This window comes from Martes martes (assembly GCF_963455335.1).
Source record: "Martes martes genome assembly, chromosome: 11".
NCBI classification, from domain to species: Eukaryota; Metazoa; Chordata; class Mammalia; order Carnivora; family Mustelidae; genus Martes; species Martes martes.
In genome coordinates this window covers 33,543,310-33,569,060 of record NC_137899.1, presented here as the reverse complement: position 1 = coordinate 33,569,060, position 25,751 = coordinate 33,543,310, and the positions used below count along the sequence as shown (strand labels likewise).

The following is a 25,751-nucleotide window of genomic DNA, read 5'->3' as shown; positions in this document are numbered from 1 at the left end:
AATAAGTGGTGCTGGAAAAATTGGACAGCTATGTATAGAATGAAACTCAACCATTCCCTTACACCATACACAAAGATAAACTCAAAATGGAATAAAGACCTCAATGTGAGGCAGGAATCTATCAAAATCCTAGAGGAGGGGCGCCTGGGTGGCTCAGTGGGTTGGGCCTCTGCCTTCGGCTCGGGTCATGATCTCAGGGTCCTGAGATCGAGCCCCGCATCGGGGTCTCTGCTCAGCGGGAGCCTGCTTTCCCCTCTCTCTCTGCCTGCCTCTCTGCCTACTTGCGATCTCTTTCTGTCAAATAAATAAATAAAATCTTTAAAAAAAAAAAAAATCCTAGAGGATTTTCGGCCACAGCAAATTCTTTCAAGACATGTCCCCAAAGGCAAAGGAAATAAAACTGAAAATGAACTTCTGGGACTTCATCAAGATCAAAAGTTTCTGCACAGCAAACAAAACAGTCAACAAAACAAAGAGGCAACACTAGGAATGGTAGAAGATATTCACAAACAACACTACAGACAAGAGCTGATGTCCAAGATCTAAAAAGAACTCCTCAAAATCAATACCCAAAAATCAGATAATCATGTCAAAAAATGGGCAGAAGACATAAACGACACTTCTCCAAAGAAGACATACAAATGGCTAACAGACATGTGAAAAAAAAGTTTATCATCATTAGCCATCAGGGAAATTCAATCAAAACCACACTGAGATACCACCTTACACCAGTTAGAATGGCCAAAATTAACAGGACAGGAAACAAGTGTTGGAGAGGATGTGGAGAAAGAGGAACCCTCTTACACTGTTGGTAGGAATGCAAGTTGGTACAACCACTTTGGAAAACAGTGTGGAGACTCCTCAAAAAATTAAAAATAGAGCTACCCAGGGCGCCTGGGTGGCTCAGTGGGTTAAAGCCTCTGTCTTCCACTCAGATCATGATCTCAGGGTCCTGGGATTGAGCCCCGCATCAGGCTCTCTGCTCAGCAGGGAGCCTGCTTCCTCCTCTCTCTCTGCCTGCTTCTCTGCCTACTTGTGATCTCTATCTGTCAAATAAATAAATAAAATCTTAAAAAAAAAAAAACAGAGCTACCCTATGACCCTGCAATTGCATTTTTGGGTATTTTCCCCAAAGATACAGATGTAGTGAAAAGCAGGGCCATCTGTACCCCAATGTTCATAGCAGCAATGGCCACAGTTGCCAAACTGTGGAAAGAGCCAAGATGCCCTTCAAAAGATGAATGAATAAAGAAGATATGGTCCATATATACAATGGAGTATTATGCCTCCATTAGAAAGGATGAATACCCAACTTTTGTATCAACATGGACAGGACTGGAGGAGATTATGCTGAGTGAAATAAGTCAAGCAGAGAGAGTCAATTATCATATGGTTTCACTTACTTGTGAAGCATAAGGAATAACACGGAGGACATTGGGAGATGGAGACGAGAAGTGAGTTGGGGGAAACTGGAGAGGGAAACAAACCATGAGAGAATCTGGACTCTGAGAAACAAACTGTGGTTTTTATAGGTATTGGTGAGGATGTAGAGAAAGAAAACTCTTTGGCACTGTTGGCGATGCAAACTGGTGCAGCCACTCTGGAAAACAGTATGGAGTTTCCTCAAAAAGTTAAAAATAGAACTACCCTACAACCTAGCAATCACATGACTGGGTATTTATCCAGAGGACATAAACATAGTGATTCGAGGGGGCACATACACCCCAATGTTTACAGCAGTATTATCTACAAAAGTCAAATTATGAAACAGATAAAATGTCCATTGAGTGATGAATGGATAAAGAAGATATAGTGTGTATAGATTAATCAGCCATAAAAAAGAATGAAATCTTGCCATCTGTGATGGTATGGATGAAGCTAGAGAGTATTATGCTAAGCAAAGTCAATCAGAGAAAGACAAATACCATAGGATTTCATTCATATGTAGAATTTAAGAAACAAACAAGCAAAGGGTCGGGGTGGTGGGGGGAGAACAAGGCAAAACAAGAAACAGACTAACTATAGAGAACAAACTGATGATTACCATAGGGGACGTGTATGGGGGATGGGTCAAATAGGTGATGGGGATTATGGAGTGCACTTGTGATGAGCACCAAGTATTGTATGGAAGTGCTGAATCGCTAAATTGATTCTGAAACTAATATTACACTGTTAACTAACTGGAATTTAAATAAAAGCTTTAAAATATAGCTATTATAAGACACAATAGACCAATACCCCTTTATAAATAAAGATGCAAAAATCTTAGAATTACTAACAAACCAAATTCAGCAGCATGTTAAAGGGACAATACACCATGCCCAAGTGGGATATAGCCTTAGAATGCAAGAGTGGTTCAACAAATGAAAATCAGTCAGTGTAATAAACCTTACTAATAGAATGAAGGGTAAGGCCTACAGGATAACTGACACAGAAAAGCATTTGACAAAATCCAACACTCTCCTGTAAGGGCCTATTTAGCTAGAGCGATTCCATCCGGTTAAACAGTGATTTTGTTGTTTATGCAGTAAAACTTAAACTAACCCTGCCCCGCCCCCAGGGGAACTTACTTAAAAGCAAGTCCGGGAAACCAGTAGAATACGGTCGTGGAGATGCAAGGCGGGGGAGGGCTTGGGGGGAGGTAGGAAAAGAAAAAATGAAAAGATGGGATTGGGAGGGAGACAAACCATAAAAGACTCAATCTCAAGAAACAGACTGAGGGTTGCTGGGGGGAGGGGGGACGGGAGAGGGTGGTGGGGAAATGGACATTGGGGAGGGTATGTGCTATGATGAGTGCTGTGAAATGTGTAAACCTGGCGATTCACAGACCTGCACCCCTGGGGATAAAAATACATTATATGTTTATTAAAATAAAAAAATTAAAAATGTTAAAAAAAAAAAAGAATACGGTCGACCAGTCCCTGATAACAAAGCCCGAATACAGGGATAAGTCAGGTCAGGTGGAGACATCCAATCAGTGGGGCGCACATACTGTCTCCCTAGCTACCAAGGAATGTGGGCCCAGCCTTTTGGGTGCCAATTCTGACCAAGGTGATAGGCTAGTTCAAATAGCTACTATGGGGTGAATTGTAATTCAATTGGCCACCCATGTGTGACCTAGCATGACTGTGTAGCTTTCTCTGTGTGTTGCAATTTCATTGGGCACCTGTGTGTGGCCAGGCTCAACCACATGGCCTTTGCTCTATAAAAGTTAGTTGTAAGGCAGGGAGGGGTCACTCTCTCTGTAAGAGGCAGCCCCAAACAGTCGGTTTGATTCTCGATGCTTGGCGCAAAATAAAGCTTTGCTTGACCTTCGCTTTGTATCAATCTCGCTCCTTTGATCACGGACCTATCATTGGGGGACCTTTCATCTCCCATAATAAAAACACTCAATATACTAGGAATAGAAAGAAACTTCTCAACATATTAAAAAACATTTATGAAAAACTCACAGCTAACATCATACTCAATTATGAAAGACTTTCCACCTAAAGTAATATGACAAAGATAATTCGGCATACTATTGGGTGTTCAAGCCAAAAGAAATAAAAGGCCTACAAATTAGAAAAAAAAAAAAAAGGCAGAACTATCTCTATTGACAGATTATTTGATCTCAAGTCCACAAAAGAGTATTAGAACTAATAAACTAATTCAACAAAGCTTAAAGACACAAAACCAACACACAAAAACCAGCTGCATTTCCACACACTAGCAATAAAAGACCTGAAAAGAAAATTAAGAAAACAATTCCACTTACAATAGCATCAAAAAGTATAAAATACTCAAGTTTAAACTTAACCAAAGAAGCAAAAACACTATATACAGAAAACTACAAAACACTGTTTAAAGAAATTTTAAAAACATAAGTAAATGGAACAAGACTCTGCATTCTTAGATCAGAGACTATCATTAAGGTGACAATGCTACCCAAAGGAATCTAGAGATTCAAAACTCCAACATTTCTGAAAAACATGGAAAAACTAACCCTAAAATTCATATGGAATTTCAAGAATAGCCAAAACAATCTTGAAAAGAACATAGGTGAAGGACACACACTTTTGCATTTCAAAACTTACTACAAAGCTACAATAATCAAAACAGTATGGTACTGACATAAGAAGAGACATATAGGCCAATGAACAGAACTGAAAGCCCAGAAATAAATCTTTACATGTATAATCAACTTATTTTTAAACAAGAACATCTAGACCATTCAATGAACAGTCTCTTAAAAAAATAATGCCAGGAAAATTAGATATCCACTTGCAAAGGAATGAAGTTGGACCCTTACCACACACTATGCACAAAAATTAATTCAAATAGCATCAAAGACAGGTGCCTGGATGGCTTATTTGGCTAAGTGTTTGACTCCTGATTTTGGCTCAGGTCATGATCTCAGAGTCATGAGATCAAACCCTGCATTGGGCTCCATGCTAGGCATGGAGTCTACTTCTAGATTCTTTCTCTTCCTCTCCCTCTGCTCCTCCACCTCTCCAACCACTTGTGCTCTTGCTCTCCAAAAAAAATTTAAAAAAAAAAAAAAAAAACACATCAAAGATTTAAAGTAAGAGCTGCAGCTATAAAACTCCAGGAAGATGGGGCACCTGGGTGCCTCAGTGGGTCAAGCCTCTGCCTTCGGCTCAGGTCATGATCTCAGGGTCCTGGGATCGAGCCCTGCATCGGGCTCTCTGCTCGGCGGGGAGCCTGCTTCCCCCTCTCTCTCTGCCTACTGCTCTGCCTACTTGTGATTTCTCTGTCAAATAAATAAATAAAATCTTTAAAAAAAAAAACAAAAACCTCCTGGAAGATAATATAAGGGCAAAACTTTATGACACTGGTGGGTTCCTGGGTGGCTCAGTCAGTTAAACGTCTTTGGCTCAGGTCATGATCCCAGGGTCCTGGGATTGAGCCCCACATCAAGCTCCCCTGCTCCGCAGGAAACCTGCTTCTTCCTCTACCTCTGCTACTCCCCCTACTTGTGCTCTCCAGATAGCTCTCTATCAAATTAATAAATAAAATCTTACAATAATAATAATAATAAAAAAACTTCATGACACTGGATTTAGCAATGATTCCTTCAATATGACAACAAAAGTATAGGCTACAATCAAAAGCAAAATAGATAAACTGTACTTCAAAATTAAAAACATAGTGGTATCCTTTGATGAACAGAATGAAAAGAAAAACCAGAGAGTGGGAGAAAAATACTTGCCAATTATGTTTGATAAGGGTTTCAAATCCAGAATACAAAAAAAACTCATACAATTAAAAAAAAATGACAACCCAATTACCAAAAACACAAAGAACTTTTATAGACAGTTTGCCAGAGAAGATATACATACATATATACATCTGGCCATGCAAATGGCCAACCAATGTATGAAAAGATAAACAACCTCATTAGTTAATAGGGAAATGCAAATAAAAACCACAATGAGATACTACTTCAAAATCAATAGTTATAATTTTTTTTAATGAAAAAAATAAGTGTTGGCAAGGATATGGACTAATTTGAACCTTTGTAAACTGCTGGTGGGAATGTAAAATGTGTAGCCATGGTGGAAAATAGTTTGGCAGGTGCTCAAAGAGTGAAAAAGAATTATCACACAATCCAGCAATCCCACTCCTAGGTATAGACTCAAAAGAAATTAAAACAGGGACTCAGATACTTGTATGTGAATGTTTACAACAGCATTATTCACAATAGCCAAAAGGTGGAAACAAACCAAGTGTCTATCAACGGATGAATGGATAAAGAAAATATGGTATATCTATACAGTGGAATATTTAGCCATAAAGAAAAATGAAGTTCTTATTATACTATATGGATGAACCTTGGAAACATTATCTTAAGTTAAATAATTCAGAGACAAAAAAGACAAATATCCTATGATTCCACCTAGAAGAAATATCTAGAATAGGCAAGTTCACAGAGAGCAAAAGTAGATTAGAGATTACCAGGGGCTGAGGCAATAGGAGAAATAAGAAATTACTGTTTCATGGTTATAGTCTCTCTTTGAGGCAATGAAATCATCTTGCAAATAGATGTGATGCTTGCACAACACTGAGAATGTAATTAATGCTACATTATGTAATTAATGGCTAAACTGGAAAGGTTGGTTGTTTTTTTTATTTATTAAGATTTTATTTATTTATTTGACAGACAGAGATCACAAGTAGCAGAGAGGCAGGCAGAGAGAGAGGAAGGGAAGCAGGCTCCCTATAGAGCAGAGAGCCCAATGCGGGGCTGGATCCCAGGACTTTAACCCACTGAGCCATCCAGGTGCCCCTGGAAAGGTTTTTTTAATATATATTTTACCACAAGAAAAAAAAGATAATTCACTTCTTAATGCCAATAGTAACAGTGTATTGTGAGGCTTACTACCTTTATAGAAGTATAATATACAACAACAACAGCATAAAAAACAGGAGAAGCATTCTGTTTTAAGGTTCTTATGTTACACTTCAAATGGAAAATGTTACTTGATGGTAAACTCAGGTAAATTAAAGATGTATTTTATAGACCTCGTGCAACTATTAAAAACAGAATAAAACAAAAGAGTATATCTGACAATGGAGATAAAATGGAACAATTTTTTTAAAACACTATGAATTCAAAATAAGACAAAAAAACAAAAATCAGATATGATAAAAAGAAAAGAAAGAGTTATATGGTAGACTTAAACCCATATTACTGATAACTATATTAAATGCAAATGACCTAAAAACCCATTTAAAGAAACATATTCTGAGACTGGATATTTAAAAAGCAAGATCACAGAGCTTCTACTTCTGCCTAGGATGTAGAAAGTCACAACACACCATCTCTCTTACCCTAAAAATTAGTCAAAACTGGATAACTGAGGCTACAAGGAAACCAAGTGATTTGAATTCCAAAGAACAGTAAAACCTCTCTTAAAAGACAGTGGACACTCTGTAAAGTGTCACACATCAAAATTCCAAAACACTGATGATGGAAGTCCAAATTAGGACATAGTGCCGCTTGCAAAAAAAAGTCAGGAAAAACACTGAGGAATGAGGATGGAATAGCTATGCTAAAGATATACCCCTGGACTTCAAGATGCTGAAAATGGAAAATGAATGGTTCTCACCGTCCATAAAATCTATAATAGGCCAGCTGAAGTGCAAGCTGAATAAATGTATCAGGGTGAAGCAGCTTCTTCTTGGTTAGGTTTTTGCCAAAAGATGTAAAGGGATACACCACAATCTGCAGATCAGATGCCTAACAAAATAAATAAATAAATAAATAAATGGGAAAAATGAAAAATCAGCTAAGAAGAATACCCCAAAGATAACCAAATCATCATCTGCATTTAACATTACATATAAAAAATTAAAGGTATCAAAGCTACAATTTAAAATGTTTTAATGTTGGGGCATCTCAGTGGCTCAGTTGTTAAGCATTTGCCTTCCGCTGAGGTCATGATCCCAGAGTCCTGGGATAGGGCCCTGCGTGAGGCTCCCTGTTCAGCGGGGAGCCTGCTTCTCCCTCTCCCACTCTCCCTGCTTGTGTTGCCTCTCTCACTGTATCTCTGCCAAATAAATAAGATCTTTTTTTAAAAAAAGTTTTAATGTTGTTTGGGCACCTGAGTGGCCCAGTCAGTTTAGCATCAGACTCTTGATTTCAGCCCAAGTCATGATGTCAGGGTCGTGAGATTGAGCCCCATATTAGTCTGTGCTCAGTGGGGAGTCTGCTTGAGATTCTCAGTCCCCCTCTCCCTCTGCCACCAGCCCCATCACTGTGCTTGTGCTCTCTCTTTAAATAAATAAATCTTTAAAAATAAATAAATAGTTTTATGTTGTTCTCAGATGATGGCCCAATTTTTATATGTGGTAGTTGAAAGAAAAGCATTAGTATCTAAGAAAAAAAGTTTTAAAAATCTACCTGCTTGAGAAATTGGGCTTTAGCTTGATTTATATCGTTTAGTATTTTATCATCCACAGTGAAAACAAGTTCCTCTGGAAGTGATATATCCCGTACTTTTTCTGAACCCTGAAAACAGGGAAAAGACTTAAAAATATTAAATCAAAAAACTATTAAGGAAAAAAAATGAAAAATTTTTTTCTAACATACCTTCCATCTTCCTTCATTCTCAAAAACTTTCTCATCAATATAATGGCTGATGTTTATCATAACCATTCCATCAAAAGGAGCATGCTAAAATGAAAATACACAAGATTTTGAATACCTTATGTCAACTTAAAACATGACCCAATATTTTATTTTCAATTTCCCTCCCTTCCAATCTTAATACATACTGAAGTGCAGAATTCAAATGCCTCACCCAAGCACAGAGAAATCCTACAGCATAGTAAGTGATTGCTGTATTTTATTTGCTGCAAAGGAACAAATACTTAAAGTTGGAAGCACCTAATGAGGGATCTTGAGGTAATGGGGAGGAGTATAAGTAAAGCAACCATGAACCATCTAGAGAAAATAACCATTATTTAAACTGGAAATGAAAGCAGGTATATGTGTGCAATGCTAAGATATTCTGAAATTTGAAGAGCACTGTGCAAAAAGCAAAGGAGGATGACAAACTTTCTGAAGGCTAAATTGAGCACTGTATGAACTTTATCAGTAAAGACAGAGGCCACTAGGTGACTATTAAAAAGCATAATCAGTTTATGTTTATATCTACAAGAGTGTTTAGATGCAGCAGAAATATTTCTCAATGTTTAAGGAATGCTGGAAAGATGGGCTGAGTTATAGGGGTATTAGAGATTTAACAGCTATACTGAGAGGAAGGAACTGCAGCTAGTTAATTTTTCCATCATTTATTCTGGAGGACAAATTTTTGCCTTCTTTTCTCCATGTCCTTTGGCAACAATTCCATCAGTTGTTTGTTTGTTTTTTCCCTCCATGTTAACTGTTATCAATTTACATTAAACAGTTACCATTCATGAACTGAATGTGGGACTACCAGCTTTGGAGAGAAAGAAGGAAGGCTTAAGATATGGACTGCACATCTGGGTCCACACTGAGGAGTAAATTAGGTGTCTTAAGTATCACCCTAATATTACAGAGATCTGTTGGCCTATCTCACAGCCCATTGGAGCCTAGAAATATAGTATGAATACTGTTACCAACTAGATAGCAGCTACAGCATCAGAAAAGACTCTTGAGGGAGGTCTGAAGTAGATGCATGAGCAATTCACCCCATCTGTCCTTTGATAATGACACTCACGGGTCATTGACAAGTCACAGGTGACACTCACGGGTCATTGACAAGTCCATTTTCTAACTGCATCTAACAATTTTACAAAGAATTTGCAGAGATATCACATATTGTTTCATTTGAAACAGTAAAATTAATTTTTAATTATTTTACTGGACCCAGTAAGAAAGAACAAGGCTAAAGGATAAAAGTATCTGACTGGTAATTCTACCTACCCATCTCATGGTGGAAAGCTAAATATCAATTTTTTTAAAAAGTTAGGAAATATGAAAACTTCATATGCTTTCCTGATGTTTTATTTGTTCATTTAGCTTTTCTTTTTTTTTTTTTTTAATTTATATGGAGACAATATGTGTAACATACTTTTTAGGAATAGGGCTTCAATCCTGTGTCCAAACTCTACCACTCAACTGTTGTGCAACTGTTGAAGTTACTTAATTCTTAAGTTACTTAATCCTCATCTGTTAGTGGGGGTAATAATCATATAGTTGGTGTAACAAATGATCTTCATGATGCTTATAAAGTACTTCCTACACAATGCAGACCACAGCAATAATCAGTAACTGCTGTTAGTATTTAACTCTTTATTACATGTTTCCTATGTGCTTTTCACAAAGCCCAATAATAAACCCTAGATGGAGAAGACAAAGTAGTTGACCCCGGATTTTAAATCCCAAGAGGGAAATGTAATTAACCACTGTGATCACAAAAGTACATATTTAAACACCAATGGAACAGAGCAGCAACATGGCATTGCATTTAGAACAGACCAACTTTTACAGTATACAGTATACTGCTCACCCCTGAACAACACTGACCTCCCATGCAATCAAAATCCACATATAACTTTTCACTCCCCAGAACTAACTTAATTACTAATTGCCTGTTGTTGACCAGAACATAACATCTGCCAATACAAAAACAGTCAATTAACATGTTTTGTGTTGTATTATGCACTGTGTTTTCACAATAAAGAGAGAGAAAATAAAGTGTTATTAAGGAAATCATAAGGAGGGGCACCTGGGTGGCTCAGTGGGCTAAAGCCTCTGCCTTCAGCTCAGGTCATGATCTCAGGGTCCTGGGATCGAGCCCCACATCGGGCTCTCTGCTCAGCAGGAAGCCTGCTTTCCTTCCTCTCTCTCTGCCTGCCTCTCTGCCTACTTGTGATCTCTGTCAAATAAATAAATAAAATCTTTAAAAAAAAATCATAAGGAAAATCCTATATAGTACAGGAGTAGAATAAGGCACCACACATCTCCTCATCCCCACTCAAAGTTAGCAAAGCTACCCAGGAATGTGGGCAACCTCCTTTCAAGCAGAGTCCAGGGAAAGGCAGAGAACAGGGGAAGGCACAGCACTGTTATCTTCTCTCTAGGTTGCTTTCTCCACCCGGTCCCTCCACGTGGTTCTAATTCAGTTTCTGCTTGTGGGAAATTCTGGCAAGCTGCTCCCAGCAATATTAATTCTCTGCTGTAGAGAATTTTCAGCAATTTAGACAGCGCTCCTTCCTACCTTGGGCTTTACAGCCCACATTACTACCTGGTGCTACGCTGCCCCAAGTATTTCCTGGACCCCTAGGGATGGCGGGGTGGGGGGAGAGCAGATTATCATTCTGTGGTCCTTGGCCAACTGTGGACAATGACTGGTCTTGGCACCTCACTGAGAATCCCTCTCCAGAGACAGCCCCTTCACAACTTTTTGTTAAAAATCTCAGTGAACCAAACTCTGCACGGGTAGTAGGATAAGGAGTGCCACAAGCAGGTGACAGTCTGCTGTTCCAGCCTTCTCAGCAACTCTCCTTCACCTTCCCTTCACTTTTAGTCACATGGCAACTTCTACCTTATTTTTCAATCACAGAGTAAAATATGTATTTATTGGAAAAAAAATTCATTTAAGAGGACCCACACAGTTCAAACCCATGTTGTTCAAAGACCAACTATATAAAATTTACTAATGATGTTTTACATAGGTTAAATTGTTTTTTCTATAATCATCTTAAGTTATGAGGGAAACCAATATTTAAAAGCAGATTATCAAGAAGAGATAATCAGATCAATTTTATAAATAAATGGATGTTAATACATATACATAAAACATGTCCATACACATACTACAAGATCTCATCTGTGGTGAGATGTATGTTTATTATGGCACCAATATTCTTTATTCAGAGATAATGAAGATCCCTAAAGTTATTTTCATCCTGAATTTGAACAAATAGCAAGAGTTTAGTACTATTAATAAAAATCAAAGTAGTGCAAATGGGTATTTACCCCAAAGATACTGATGTAGTGAAAAGAAGGGCCATATGTACCCCAATGTTCATAGCAGCAACGGCCAAAGTGGCCAAACTGTGGAAAGAGCCAAGATGCCCTTCAACAGACGAATGGATAAGGAAGATATGGTCCATATAGACAATGGATATATGCCTCCATAAAAAAGGTGAATACCCAACTTTTGTATCAACATGGACGGGACTGGAGGAGATTATGCTGAGTGAAATAAGTCAAGCAGAGAAAGTCAATTATCATATGGTTTCACTTACTTGTAGAGCCTAAGGAATAACACAGAGGACATGGGGAGATGGAGTGGAGAAGTGAGTTGGGGGAAATTGGAGGGGGAGACAAACCATGAGAGACTCTGGACTCTGAGAAACAAACTAAGGGTTTTGGAGGGGATGGGAGTGGAGGATTGGGTGAGCCTGGTGGTGGGTATTATGGAGGACACATATTGCATGGAGCACTGGGTGTGGTGCATAAACAATGAATGCTGAAACAGAAAAGAAATAAAATAAGATGGGGGGGGAAAACAAAAAAAAAACTTTAAAAAATCAAAGTAGTGCAATATATATTTTTTGTGGGGGGGGGCGCTGAGGGTTGTAAGTGAGTAAGGCAAGTAAGATATGAGCTCTTGATCATGAGAATAACTTAACCTTATGAAACAATATAACATCCAGTTTGAACAATATACAATGAAACAAAATTCTCAAAATGAGAAGAGGTAAAAACTAGAAAAGAAAAACTGCTACATCAACTGAGGAATGGGTAAAGAAGTTGTGGTATACATATACAACAGAGTATTATTCAGCCATAAAAAATGAAAAAGTTCTGCCATTTCCAACAACATGGATGGAGCTAGAGAGTATTATGCTTAGCTAAATGGGTCAGAGAAAGACAAATACCAAATGATTTCACTTATATGTGGAATTTAACAAGCAAAACAAATGAGCAAAGGGAAAAATAAAGAGAAATACAAACAGACTCTTAACTATAGAGAACTGATGGTTATCAGAGGGGAGGTGGGTAGCGGGTAGGTGAAATAGGTGATGGGGATTAAGGAGTTCACTTGTAATGATGAGCACTAGGTGATGTATGGAACTGCTGAATCACTATATTGTACATCTGAAACTAATATTGTACTGTATGTTAACTAATTGGAATTTAAACAAAAACTTTAAAAAAAAAGACTAACTACAAGCTACCTATATAAAAACAGTCAATGAAACTATTAAAACAGGAAGAGAACACACACAGGAGGGAAAAGTGAGACTTAACATTAAGGTCAGAATCAGCAGACAGGAAAAGGCTGTTAAGACGGAGGCAGTGTCTGAGTACGTATGAGGAGGAAATAGAGGAAGACGGTAGGAAGTAGTTAGCTACTTTACAAAGGATAGTGTTCCAGGAAAGAGTGACAATATAAACCAGACTGAGAAAGTCAAGAAGAATAAAAGAAAGAACTCGAGAGAAGAAAACTGAGGCAATTAACAAGAAATATTTTGTCAACAATGAACTCCAAGGAAGAGGAAAGACAATAAATCTTTAAAAGCACTCATAGCAACCTTTCACTCTGATGAGCTACTGTAACAGACAACTAGTTTTATTACCTGCTCATCAACCACTTAACCTTCTTCTGAGATTTTTCTGTAGGCAACCACCACACATCTGTAATGGTTTGAATGAGAACGATTCCACCCTCTATATTCCAAGGTTTAACATGTGACCCAGGCCAGGTGATTCAGAGTACCTGACTCCTCAGAATGGGCACATGATAGACAAAGGCCAATAACAACCAGTGAGCATTATTCTCAAGACTTGTGTTGGAACCACTGCAGGGAAGAAGGGGGAGGGCAGCCATGGTAAGCTGGCCATTTGCATACGGAACACTAATCTATGAAAGGAGCTGTGAAGACATGAGATTGTGGATACAACAATCACAGGGGATAGTCTACCTGAAGATGAAGTCAAACATAGGAAAAAATGTCAAAAAATGGAGAAAGAAATTTCTGTTGAAAGCATTTGTACACTGGAAGTCAGTCTTACCCAAACTTAACTGTACTCCTATGCCAACGAATACCTCCTTAAGCTAATATCAGTATAATTTAGGTTTCCATCACCTAAAACTGAATAAATACTGATTAATACAGCTATTGAGCCCAGATCAATATGACAGGTCAAAAAAACTACCTCACACTACTTTATAGTCAGTTCCATATTTTATGAAAGATCTTACAATGAAATTATAAGTGTATATTGCAACTTCTCGTTTTTTAATTTTCTAGGTTCACAGACTTCTTGAAAATCAGAAAATGGCAAGGTAGAGATAATAAAGATGATCACAGGAGAATAAAGAGATTTTTTTAAATAAGAAGGCAAAAAAATAGTAGAAGCACCAGATACTTTATCATCTATAGTATAAATAAATGTTCCAAAGATCATGTGCTATTTTAGGAAAATGGTTAAATTACTGGGAAAATCTAGAAATATATGCACATCTACTTCTCTGTGCAAAGAACACAGACATAAGGCTGAATCGTTTAAAGTTAAGTTGTAATTCAGGCACCTGGGTGGCTCAGTCAGTTAAGCATCTGCTCAGGTCATGATCCTTGGATCCTGGGATGGAGTCCTACATGGGGCTCCCTGCTCAGCAGGGAGTTTGCTTCTTCCTCTGCCCTTCCCCCCCACCACTCATGCTCCCTTCTCCTCTCCCTCTCTCTTGCAAAAATAAATTAAAATCTTAAAAAAAAAAAAATAGGTTCTAATTCTTAATAGGTAACAGTGCATTTTATTTTATTTTATTTATTTTTTTTTTTTTTAAAGATTTTATTTATTTATTTGACAGACAGAGATCACAAGTAGGCAGAGGCAGGCAGAGAGAGAGGAAGGGAAGCAGGCTCCCTGCTGAGCAGAGAGCCCGATGCGGGGCTCGATCCCAGGACCCTGGGATCATGACCTGAGCCGAAGGCAGAGGCTTTAACCCACTGAGCCACCCAGGCGCCCCGGTAACAGTGCATTTTAAAGAGCTTCATAATTCTTTAAAATCCATAACTATATAAAATACATGCAACTTCCACTTTGCAGATACACACCAAACTATTAGCCATACTACAAATGAAAATAACTTGTCCTATTCTCTGTTTTCACTGAGAATTCGAGACTAAACCTTTTAGGGCGCCTGGGTGGCTCAGTGTTTTAAAACCTCTGCCTTCAGGAGGAGTCAAGATGGCGGAGAAGTAGCAGGCTGAGACGACATCGGGTAGCAGGAGATCAGCTAGACAGCTTATCTAACCATTGTGAACACCTACAAATCCAACGGGAAATCGAAGAGAAGAAGAGCAACAATCCCAGAAACAGAAAATCAATCACTTTCTGAAAGGTAGGACCTGCGGAGAAGTGAATCCAAAGCGACGGGAAGATAGATCCCGGGGGGAGGGGCCGGCACCCGGCAAGTGGCGGAGCGACGGAGCACAAAATCGGGACTTTTAAAAGTCGGCTCCACTGGGAGACATCGCTCCAGAGGCTAAACCGGGGGGAAACCCAGGCGGGGTCAGCATAACCCCAGGACCCGCGGGGTCACAGAAGGACTGGGGGTGTCTGAGTGCCGCAGAGCTCGCAGGTATTAGAGCGGGGAAGCCGGCTATAGCGACAAAGCCGAGGAGTGAGCTCTAAGCCCAGGGTTACCTTGTGCCGGTCGCAGGCTGGGTGGGCTCGGAGCACGGCCGGAGGCCACGGAGACAAAAGCGACCCAGCACTTTTCTCCAGCTCCAACAATTGACTGCTTTCCTCGAGGCTCAACCGCAAGCCAGGGAGGCGGGGCTATTGGGCGCTTTGCTCTGAGAGCGCACTGAGGAGCGGAACCCCAAGCTCTCGGCTCCTCCGGGCCGAGAGATTGGGAGGCCGCCATCTTCATTCCTGTCCTCCGGAACTCTACGGAAAGCACTCAGTGAACAAAAGCTCCCGAAAGCAAACCCGAGCGGATTCCTTAGCCCGGCCCCTGGCAAGGGCGGTGCAATTCCGCCTGCGGCAAGGACACTTGAGAATCACTACAACAGGCCCCTCCCCCAGAAGATCAACAAGAAACCCAGCCAAAACCAACTTCAGTCATCAAGAACAGCGGAATTCCACAGCAGGAGAAAGCAAATCCTACCTGGACAAAATGACAAGGCGGAAAAACTCACCTCAAAAAAAAGAACAAGAGGCCGTACCGAAGGCTGGAGACCTAATCAATACAGACATAGGTAGCATGACAGATCTAGAGTTCAGAATGACAATTCTCAAGGTTCTAGCCGGGCTCGAAAAAGGCATAGAAGATATTAGAGAAACCCTCTCCGGAGAGATAAAAGCCCTTTCTGGAGAAATAAAAGAACTAAAATCTAACCAAGTTGAAATCAAAAAAGCTATTCATGAGGTGCAATCAAAAATGGAAGCTCTCACTGCCAGGATAAATGAGGCAGAAGAAAGAATTAGTGACATAGAAGACCAAATGACAGAGAATAAAGAAGCTGAGCAAAAGAGAGACAAACAACTACTGGAACACGAGGAGAGGATTCGAGAGATAAGTGACACCATAAGACGACACAACATTAGAATAATTGGGATTCCAGAAGAAGAAGAAAGAGAGAGGGGAGCAGAAGGTATATTGGAGACAATTATTGGAGAGAATTTCCCTAATATGGCAAAGGGAACAAACATCAAAATCCAGGAGATGCTAAGAACGCCCCTCAAAATCAATAAAAATAGGTCCACACCTCGTCACCTGATAGTAAAATTTACAAGTCTTAGCGACAAAGAGAAAATCCTGAAAGCAGCCCGGGAAAAGAAGTCTGTAACATACAAGGGTAAAAACATTAGATTGGCAGCGGACCTATCCACAGAGACCTGGCAGGCCAGAAAGAACTGGCATGATATATTCAGAGCACTAAACGAGAAAAACATGCAGCCAAGAATACTATATCCGGCTAGGCTATCATTGAAAATAGAAGGAGAGATAAAGAGCTTCCAGGACAAACAAAAGCTGAAAGAATTTGCAAACACCAAACCAGCTCTACAGGAAATATTGAAAGGGGTCCTCTAAGCAAAGAGAGACCCTAAAAGTAGTAGATCAGAAAGAAACAGAAACAATATACAGTAACAGTCACCTTACAGGCAATACAATGGCACTAAATTCATATCTCTCAATAGTTACCCTGAATGTTAATGGGCTAAATGCCCCAATCAAAAGACACAGGGTATCAGAATGGATAAAAAAACAAAACCCATCAATATGCTGCCTACAAGAAACTCATTTTAGACCCGAAGACACCTCCAGATTTAAAGTGAGGGGGTGGAAAACAATGTACCATGCTAATGGACATCAGAAGAAAACTGGGGTGGCAATCCTTATATCAGATCAATTAGATTTTAAGCCAAAGACTATAATAAGAGATGAGGAAGGACACTATATCATACTCAAAGGGTCTGTCCAACAAGAAGATCTAACAATCTTAAATATCTATGCCCCTAACATGGGAGCAGCCAACTATATAAACCAATTAATAACAAAATCAAAGAAATACATCGACAGTAATACAATAATAGCAGGGGACTTTAACACTCCCCTCACTGAAATGGACAGATCATCTAAGCAAAAGATCAACAAGGAAATAAAGGCCTTAAATGACACACTGGACCAGATGGACATCACAGATATATTCAGAACATTCCATCCCAAAGCAACAGAATATACATTCTTCTCTAGTGCACATGGAACATTCTCCAGAATAGACCACATCCTGGGTCATAAATCAGGTCTCAATCGGTACCAAAAGATCGAGATCATTCCCTGCATATTTTCAGACCACAATGCTCTGAAGCTCGAACTCAATCACAAGAGGAAATTTGGAAAGAACGCAAATACATGGAGACTAAACAGCATCCTTCTAAAAAATGAATGGGTCAACCAGGAAATTAAGAATTGAAAAAATTCATGGAAACAAATGATAATGAAAACACAACAGTTCAAAATCTGTGGGACACAACAAAGGCAGTCCTGAGAGGAAAATATATAGCAGTGCAAGCCTTTCTCAAGAAACAAGAAAGGTCTCAAATACACAACCTAACCCTACACCTAAAGGAGCTGGAGAGAGAACAACAAAGAAAGCCTAAACCCAGCAGGAGAAGAGAAATCATAAAGATCAGAGCAGAAATCAGTGAAATAGAAACTAAAAAAACAATAGAACAAATCAACAAAACTAGGAGCTGGTTCTTTGAAAGAATTAATAAGATTGATAAGCCCCTGGCCAGACTTATCAAAAAGAAAAGAGAAAGGACGCAAATAAATAAAATCATGAATGAAAGAGGAGAGATCACAACCAACACCAAAGAAATACAAACAATTATAAGAACATACTACGAGCAACTCTATGGCAACAAATTTGACAACCTGGAAGAAATGGAAACATTTCTAGAGATGTATAAACTACCACAACTGAACCAGGAAGAAATAGATAACCTGAACAGACCCATAACCAGTAAGGAGATTGAAACAGTCATCAAAAATCTCCAAACAAACAAATGTCCAGGACCAGACGGCTTCCCAGGGGAATTCTACCAAACATTTAAAGAAGAATGAATTCCTATTCTCCTGAAACTGTTCCAAAAAATAGAAATGGAAGGAAAACTTCCAAACTCATTCTATGAGGCCAGCATCACCTTGATCCCAAAACCAGACAAGGATCCCACCAAAAAAGAGAATTACAGACCAATATCCTTGATGAACACAGATGCGAAAATTCTCACCAAAATACTGGCCAATAGGATCCAACAGTACATTAAAAGGATTATTCACCACGACCAAGTGGGATTTATTCCAGGGCTGCAAGGTTGGTTCAACATCCGCAAATCCATCAATGTGATACAATACATTAATAAAAGAAAGAGTAAGAACCATATGATACTCTCAATAGATGCTGAAAAAGCGTTTGACAAAGTGCAGCATCCCTTCCTGATTAAAACTCTTCAAAGTGTAGGGATAGAAGGCACATACCTCAATATTATCAAAGCCATCTATGAAAAACCCACCGCAAATATCATTCTCAATGGAGAAAAACTGAAAGCTTTTCCGCTAAGGTCAGGAACACGGCAGGGATGTCCGTTATCACCACTGCTGTTCAATATAGTCCTAGAAGTCCTAGCCTCAGCAATCAGACAACAAAAAGAAATTAAAGGCATCCAAATCGGCAAAGAAGAAGTCAAACTATCACTCTTTGCAGATGATATGATACTATATGTGGAAAACCCAAAAGGCTCCACTCCAAAACTGCTAGAACTTATACAGGAATTCAGTAAAGTGTCAGGATATAAAGTCAATGCACAGAAATCAGTCGCATTTCTTTACACTAACAACAAGACAGAAGAAAGAGAAATTGAGGAGTCAGTCCCATTTACAATCGTACCCAAAACCATAAGATACCTAGGAATAAATCTAACCAAAGAGGCAAAGAATCTATACTCAGAAAACTATAAAGTACTCATGAAAGAAATTGAGGAAGACACAAAGAAATGGAAAAATATTCCATGCTCATGGATTGGAAGAACAAATATTGTGAAAATGTCTATTCTACCTAAAGCAATCTACACATTTAATGCAATCCCTATCAAAATCCCATCCATTTTTTTTAAAGAAATAGAACAAATAATCCTAAAATTTATATGGAACCAGAAAAGACCTCGAATAGCCAAAGGAATATTGAAAAAGAAAGCCAAAGTCGGTGGCATCACAATTCCAGACTTCAAGCTCTATTACAAAGCTGTCATCATCAAGACAGTATGGTACTGGCCCAAAAACAGACATATAGACCAATGGAACAGAATAGAGAGCCCAGAAATAGACCCTCAACTCTATGGTCAACTAATCTTTGACAAAGCAGGAAAGAATATCCAATGGAAAAAAGACAGCCTCTTCAACAAATGGTGCTGGGAAAATTGGACAGCCACATGCAGAAAAATGAAATTGGACTATTTCCTTACACCACACACGAAAATAGACTCAAAGTGGATGAAGGACCTCAATGTGCGAAAGGAATCTATCAAAATCCTTGAGGACAATGCAGGCAGCAACCTCTTTGACCTCAACCGCAGCAACTTCTTCCTAGGAACATCGCCAAAGGCAACAGAAGCAAGGGCAAAAATGAACTATTGGGATTTCATCAAGATCAAAAGCTTTTGCACAGCAAAGGAAACAGTTAACAAAACCAAAAGACAACTGACAGAATGGGAGAAGATATTTGCAAACGACATATCAGATAAAGGGCTCGTATCCAAAATCTATAAAGAGCTTATCAAACTCAATACCCAAAGAACAAATAATCCAGTCAAGAAATGGGCAGAGGACATGAACAGACATTTCTGCAAGGAAGACATCCAGATGGCCAACAGACACATGAAAAAATGCTCCACATCACTCGGCATCAGGGAAATACAAATCAAAACCACAATGAGATACCACCTCACACCAGTCAGAATGGCTAAAATTAACAAGTCAAGAAATGACAGATGCTGGCGAGGATGCGGAGAGAGGGGAACCCTCCTACACTGTTGGTGGGAATGCAAGCTGGTGCAACCACTCTGGAAAACAGTGTGGAGGTTCCTCAAAAAACTGAAAATAGAGCTACCCTACGACCCAGCAATTGCACTCCTGGGTACATATCCTAAAGATACAAACGTGGTGCTCCGAAGGGGCACGTGCACCCGAATGTTTATAGCAGCAATGTCCACAATAGCCAAACTGTGGAAAGCGCCTAGATGTCCATCAACAGATGAATGGATAAAGAAGATGTGGTATATATACACAATGGAATACTATGCAGCCATCAAAAGACATGAAATCTTGCCATTTGCGACGACGTGGATGGAACTAGAGGGTATCATGCTTAGCGAAATAAGTCAATCGGAGAAATATAACTATCATATGATCTCTTTGATATGAGGAAGTGGAGATGCAAGGTGGGGGGATTTGGGGGGAGGTAGGAAAAGAAAAAATGAAAAGATGGGATTGGGAGGGAGACAAACCATAAAAGACTCAATCTCAAGAAACAGACTGAGGGTTGCGGGGGGGAAGGGGGACGGGAGAGGGTGGTGGGGAAATGGACATTGGGGAGGGTATGGGCTATGATGAGTGCTGTGAAATGTGTAAACCAGACGATTCACAGACCTGTACCCCTGGGGATAAAAATACATTATATGTTTATTAAAATAAAAAAATTAAAAAAAAAAAAACAAAAAAAACCTCTGCCTTCAGCTCAGGTCATGATCCCAGGGTTCTGGGATTGAGCCCCACATCGGGCTCTCTGCTCAGCAGGGAGCCTGCGTCCTCCTCTCTCTCTGCCTGCCTCTCTGCCTACTTGTGATCTCTGTCTGTTAAATAAATAAATAAAACCTTTAAAAAATTTTGATAAAAAAAAAACTAAACTAAACCTTTTAGTATAATGTCACAGAGCTATAAAAGTATGTATTTATATGAACACAGAACAGCCTATTTAGTTTATTGCCACTAAATTAACCTAAACATTTGAAAGGAAAAATAACTTCAGTAAGTTTACTTACATCACAACTACAGCCAAATACTCCATTGGAAAAGGAAATCAAGTTATAAGATTTGTCTCCCCAGCGTACAGTTGGATCTCCTGTAAGGGTCATTGTGGTTACCTAAAATACATGTAGTATTTTAAAATTAAGAGAATTTAATATTAAGAGGTTTATAAGTATTTACATCTTATATGTGTGTGTATATTATATAAGTATACACACACACACACATATAAGATACCACTTTTCCTCTTCAGGTAAACCAGATTTAGTAAAATGATAATAATTATATTCAAGAGATAATACTAATTCCAGCACTGTCTTTAAATATTTCTCAAAATCTCAAAAATCCTATGAAAAACAGAAAGCTGGTACAATAGTCATGAGGGTTTAGAGAACTTAAAAAGAAAAGACAAAGCTTTTGCAACTTGAATAGTCTAAGAAGCTGTGGTTAAGTTTAGTCATTAGAGTTCACTTATGAAGAAGATACTTTAATAATATTGTAATTCATACTGAATTCATATCCACTAAGCTTATTTCTCACACAGTAGGCTTTGGCCCATTAGGGAGTCATGAAATCAATTTAATATATCACAGTAAACATTCATTACAAAAAAAAAAGAATACAAATATTAAGATTCTATCACAGATAGTAAAAGTAATTACTATTTTCTGAAACTTCTGTTACGTGTGTGTATGTATGTAGTAGACTGCAATCTAAATGCCAAGTCTAACTAGATTCTGGCAGTAAAAGTTCAAACGGTACTACATTAGAATATATTCTTCCTCAAGAAGTTTGGTAACTCTCCTACTTAAAAAATAAAGTTCAATTTATATAAAAGAAAGTTATTTCTACCTACAAGATTTTCCAACTCTGTACTATTTCTATCATTTAATATAAATGTTTTCAAAAGACTAAGAGATGTCTACAAATAAGACTACTACCTTTTATTGTTTCCCAGGAAATGATAATCTTACCCAGAGTGGGTAGGGGAGGGGATACAAAGTAAGGCCACATTTACTCTTAAACTCACTAAAGTCTGTCAATAAAACTAAATGCTAAAATAAATAACTTAGAAGAGTGCTATAACTCTTAGGACAGACCCCAGCAACTAAGGTGTCAAGATACCCTGGTGTGGGTCACAGGAAGGTTCTCATGTCACCCCTGGAATGATAAGCTCATTTAGCCCAGTGTCCTATGCAAATTTTCTGTACGTGCAAACAACAGTCATACTTCTTTAAACAATGTCCAAGATATATCTACATTACCTAAACAATGAGGCAAGAATTTATGAAGGATTATTTATGTATAAGCTCCAATTTGGTAAATATATATGATAGCTACGAAAAAATTTTAAAACCCTGCATATAACAAAAAAAATCTTCTCATCTTTGATATACAGAAGAGTCTTCCAGATAATTTGTGAGAAGAAATAACAGAGCAAGATACTTACGTACCTGAGAATAATCTTCTGGTGTTACATGTGGACTGCTATCCACTATGGAATATACCAGTAAACTGCTCTGAATTTTTTCTAACATAGTCAAATTCTCTGGATCGAGACTAATCAAATACTCTCGTGCCTAATGGGTAAAGAGAAAGTGATTAAATATTAGAAATTAACTATATCCAGAAAAATCTCAAAATAATTTGTTAGGGAAAAGGTTCATCAAAAGTGTAAACTGCTATCTGGAAGTAGAGCATTCTTAAGTCAAAATGGTAAAAAGCAGAAAAGCAATTACTATTAATTTATACGGAAAAATGTTTGAACATTCCTGGGCCCCAAAAATGACCTCTCTTAGAGGCTTTACTGATAACATAAGACACGTTTTGGTAGAGGATGCACAAATAAAGTGAGATAAAGCACAGATGCTTGTAGGCACAGATGTTCAAAGCTTGATGCTGAGATACTGAGGGTAGCTCCTGGGGAAGGAGCTTGTTGCTGCCACTATTGCTCCTCAGGGAGCATGCAGAAAAAAAAAAATGCTGAACACTATTTTTGCTTTTTGCCTTTTTTCATAACAGCAAAAATCCTTTCTGGGTTTCTTTCAATGGACAAAAACAAGTACTGAAGTAGGTCCTTTGTGAAAGTAAAGTGACATAACACAAACTTTCAAAACATGGAGGATGTCTATAAAGTTAATAATGCTGTATTACATATTTGAAAATTGCTAACAGAATACTTCTTTTTAAAAAAATATCTATCTATCTATCTATCTATTTAATTATTTGAGAAAAAGCGCAAGAGAGAGAGCATAAGCTAGGGGAGGGACAAAGGGAGAGGTAGAAGCAGACTTCCCACTGCTCTGAGCAGGAAGCCCCATGTAGGGCTCAATCCCAGGACCCTGGGATGATGACGTGAGCCACCCAGGTGCCCCTAGAATCTTAAAAGTCCTCACCACAAGAAAAAAATTTGTAATTATATGAGATGATGGATGTTAATCAGTTTATTGTGATCATTCTGTAATATATATACACAACTAATCATTATGTTGTACACTGAAACGAATATAATTTTATGTCAAATATACCTCAATTAAAAAAAAAGAGGGGCACCTGGGTGTCTCAGTTGGCTGAATGTCCAACTCTTGATTTCAACTCATGTCATGATCTCAGGGCTGTGGAATGGAGCCCTGCATCAGGCTCCACGCGGAGTTCACTTGAGATGCCCTCTCTCCTTCTCCCTGCTCAAGCTCTCTTTAAATAAATAAATAAATAAATAAAATCTTAAAAGAACAACAAAAGAAAACCATATAACCTTAGCCCATTGAGTTCGTTCCTCACTAGTCAATGCTGCTATCCCAGGTCCATCAGGTTCACTATGGCACTTCCTGCGAATGTATGTCAATTGCCTTAGGGAAGATTAAAGAAAGAGTATTTAAAAAGAGCATAAGCACGATCACTAGCTACTTTTAGTCTTTAATAGGTCATAATACTTACCAGTACTTATATGTTTTCATATATTACCCAAAGAAAGGGATTATGATCTCAACAGCAGTGGATTTATCTCTCACACCATATCTTGTTTTTTAAAAAATGAGTATGTGGCCTATTAACACAAAAGTACATCTGACAACAACTTAAGTAAATAAATTGACTGTTTGGCTAGTATTATTTATACTTCCAAATGTACTTGTACTTCTGGGGTCCAAGTCAATACTCCTTACAATGAATACCTCTTACAATAGAGAACTTGAAAAATATTATGATAAATAATATTACAAATATTATGTATATCTTATCTAACTAAAAACTATGTGTATATATACTTAAGAAATTACACTATATCCGATTAATATTTGTATGTAACCTCAAAAACAGAAGTACTATGCAGTCAGTTTTAAATATTTTCACATTTGCTGTTGCTACTTATCATCATTGTAAAGATTATTAGATGAAGACAAATTATTTCCTCTCAAAGTACTTGCTTCTCCCAATCTGATGAATTTCATCAGATTTTTACACAGATGACAAGTAAATAACAGGGTTCTTCAACAAAGAAATACATTTTCATCAGACAAAAATCCACAGGTTTCACAAAGACAACAAAAGCACAGACAACACAAGTAAAAATAGACAAGTGAGATTACATCAAACCAAAAACTTCCACACAGTTAACAACAAAATTAAAAGGCAACCTACAGAATATGAGAAAGTATTTGCAAGCCATATATCTGATAAGAATATTTATATCTGATATTTATATCTGATAAGAATATCCAAAATATATAAGGAACCCCTATAACTCAGTAGCAAAAAGAACCAATCTGACTTAAAAATAGGCAAAGGAACTAAACAGACATTTCTTCAAAGAAGACAGAAAAATGGTCAGCAAGTACATGCAAAGGTACTAAACATGACTAATCATCAGGGAAGTATAAATCAAAACCACAACGATATATCACCTCACAGCTATCTGGATGGTTATTACCAGAAAGGTAAGAAATGAGCGCTGGTGAGGATGTGGAGAAAAGAACTCCTGTGCACTGCTGGTGGGAGTGTAAATTGGTCCAGCCACTACAGAAAACAGTATGGATGTTCCTCAAGAAATTAAATGTAGAACTACTTTGTGATCCAGCAATCCCAGTTCTGGGTATATATCCAAAGGAATTGAGATCAGGACCTTGAAGAGACATCTACACTCCCATGTTCACCACAGCATTATTCACAATAACCAAGAGGTAGAAGCAACTTAACTATTTGTTGACAGATGAATGGATAAATAAAGTGTACTAAAAATACATACATACATAAACACACACACACACACACACACACACACAGTGGAACATTATTCACCCTTAAAAAGGAAGGAAATCTTCACAGCTATTTGGATGGTTATTATCAGAAAGAGAAGGGGAAATCAGCAAAAAGTTAACTTTGTGGTGATATGTGAATAGAGACATAAGCCTTGAGAAAGAATGCTTGCTTATTCAAAAGGTGGATAAGGAAGAAAAGAGCATTCCAAACAGAAAGCACAAGTACGTGCAAAGATCACAGATAACCTGTGTTTCAAGAATTGCTAACAAAGAGGACTTTCTAAGATGGTAGAGGAGTAGGAGACCTTAGTTTCATCTGGTCCCTGGAATTCAGCTAGATAGCTATCAGATCATTCTGAACACCTCTGAACTCAACCAGAGTTCTAAAGAAAGAAGAGCTGCAATTCTACAAATAGAAAAGCAACCACTTTCTGCAAGGCAGGAGATGCGG

At 38.3% G+C, this 25,751-nt stretch overlaps 1 protein-coding gene across 4 annotated transcripts in view; it reads right to left on the bottom strand.

Annotated features, from left to right (window-relative positions):
- Nucleotides 1-25,751, bottom strand: part of CROT (carnitine O-octanoyltransferase) — a 53,888-nt gene that overhangs the window by 10,966 nt on the left and 17,171 nt on the right. For all 4 annotated transcript variants that reach the window (XM_080818973.1, XM_080818975.1, XM_080818972.1 and 1 more), the window contains exons 8-13: nt 23,800-23,893; nt 22,499-22,624; nt 21,059-21,160; nt 8,096-8,179; nt 7,907-8,014; nt 7,113-7,243 (exon numbers count right to left, since the gene is read on the bottom strand). In XM_080818973.1, coding sequence (XP_080675099.1) covers nt 7,113-7,243; nt 7,907-8,014; nt 8,096-8,179; nt 21,059-21,160; nt 22,499-22,624; nt 23,800-23,893 — 645 coding nt within the window. The remainder of the gene's footprint in view (nt 1-7,112; nt 7,244-7,906; nt 8,015-8,095; nt 8,180-21,058; nt 21,161-22,498; nt 22,625-23,799; nt 23,894-25,751) is intronic.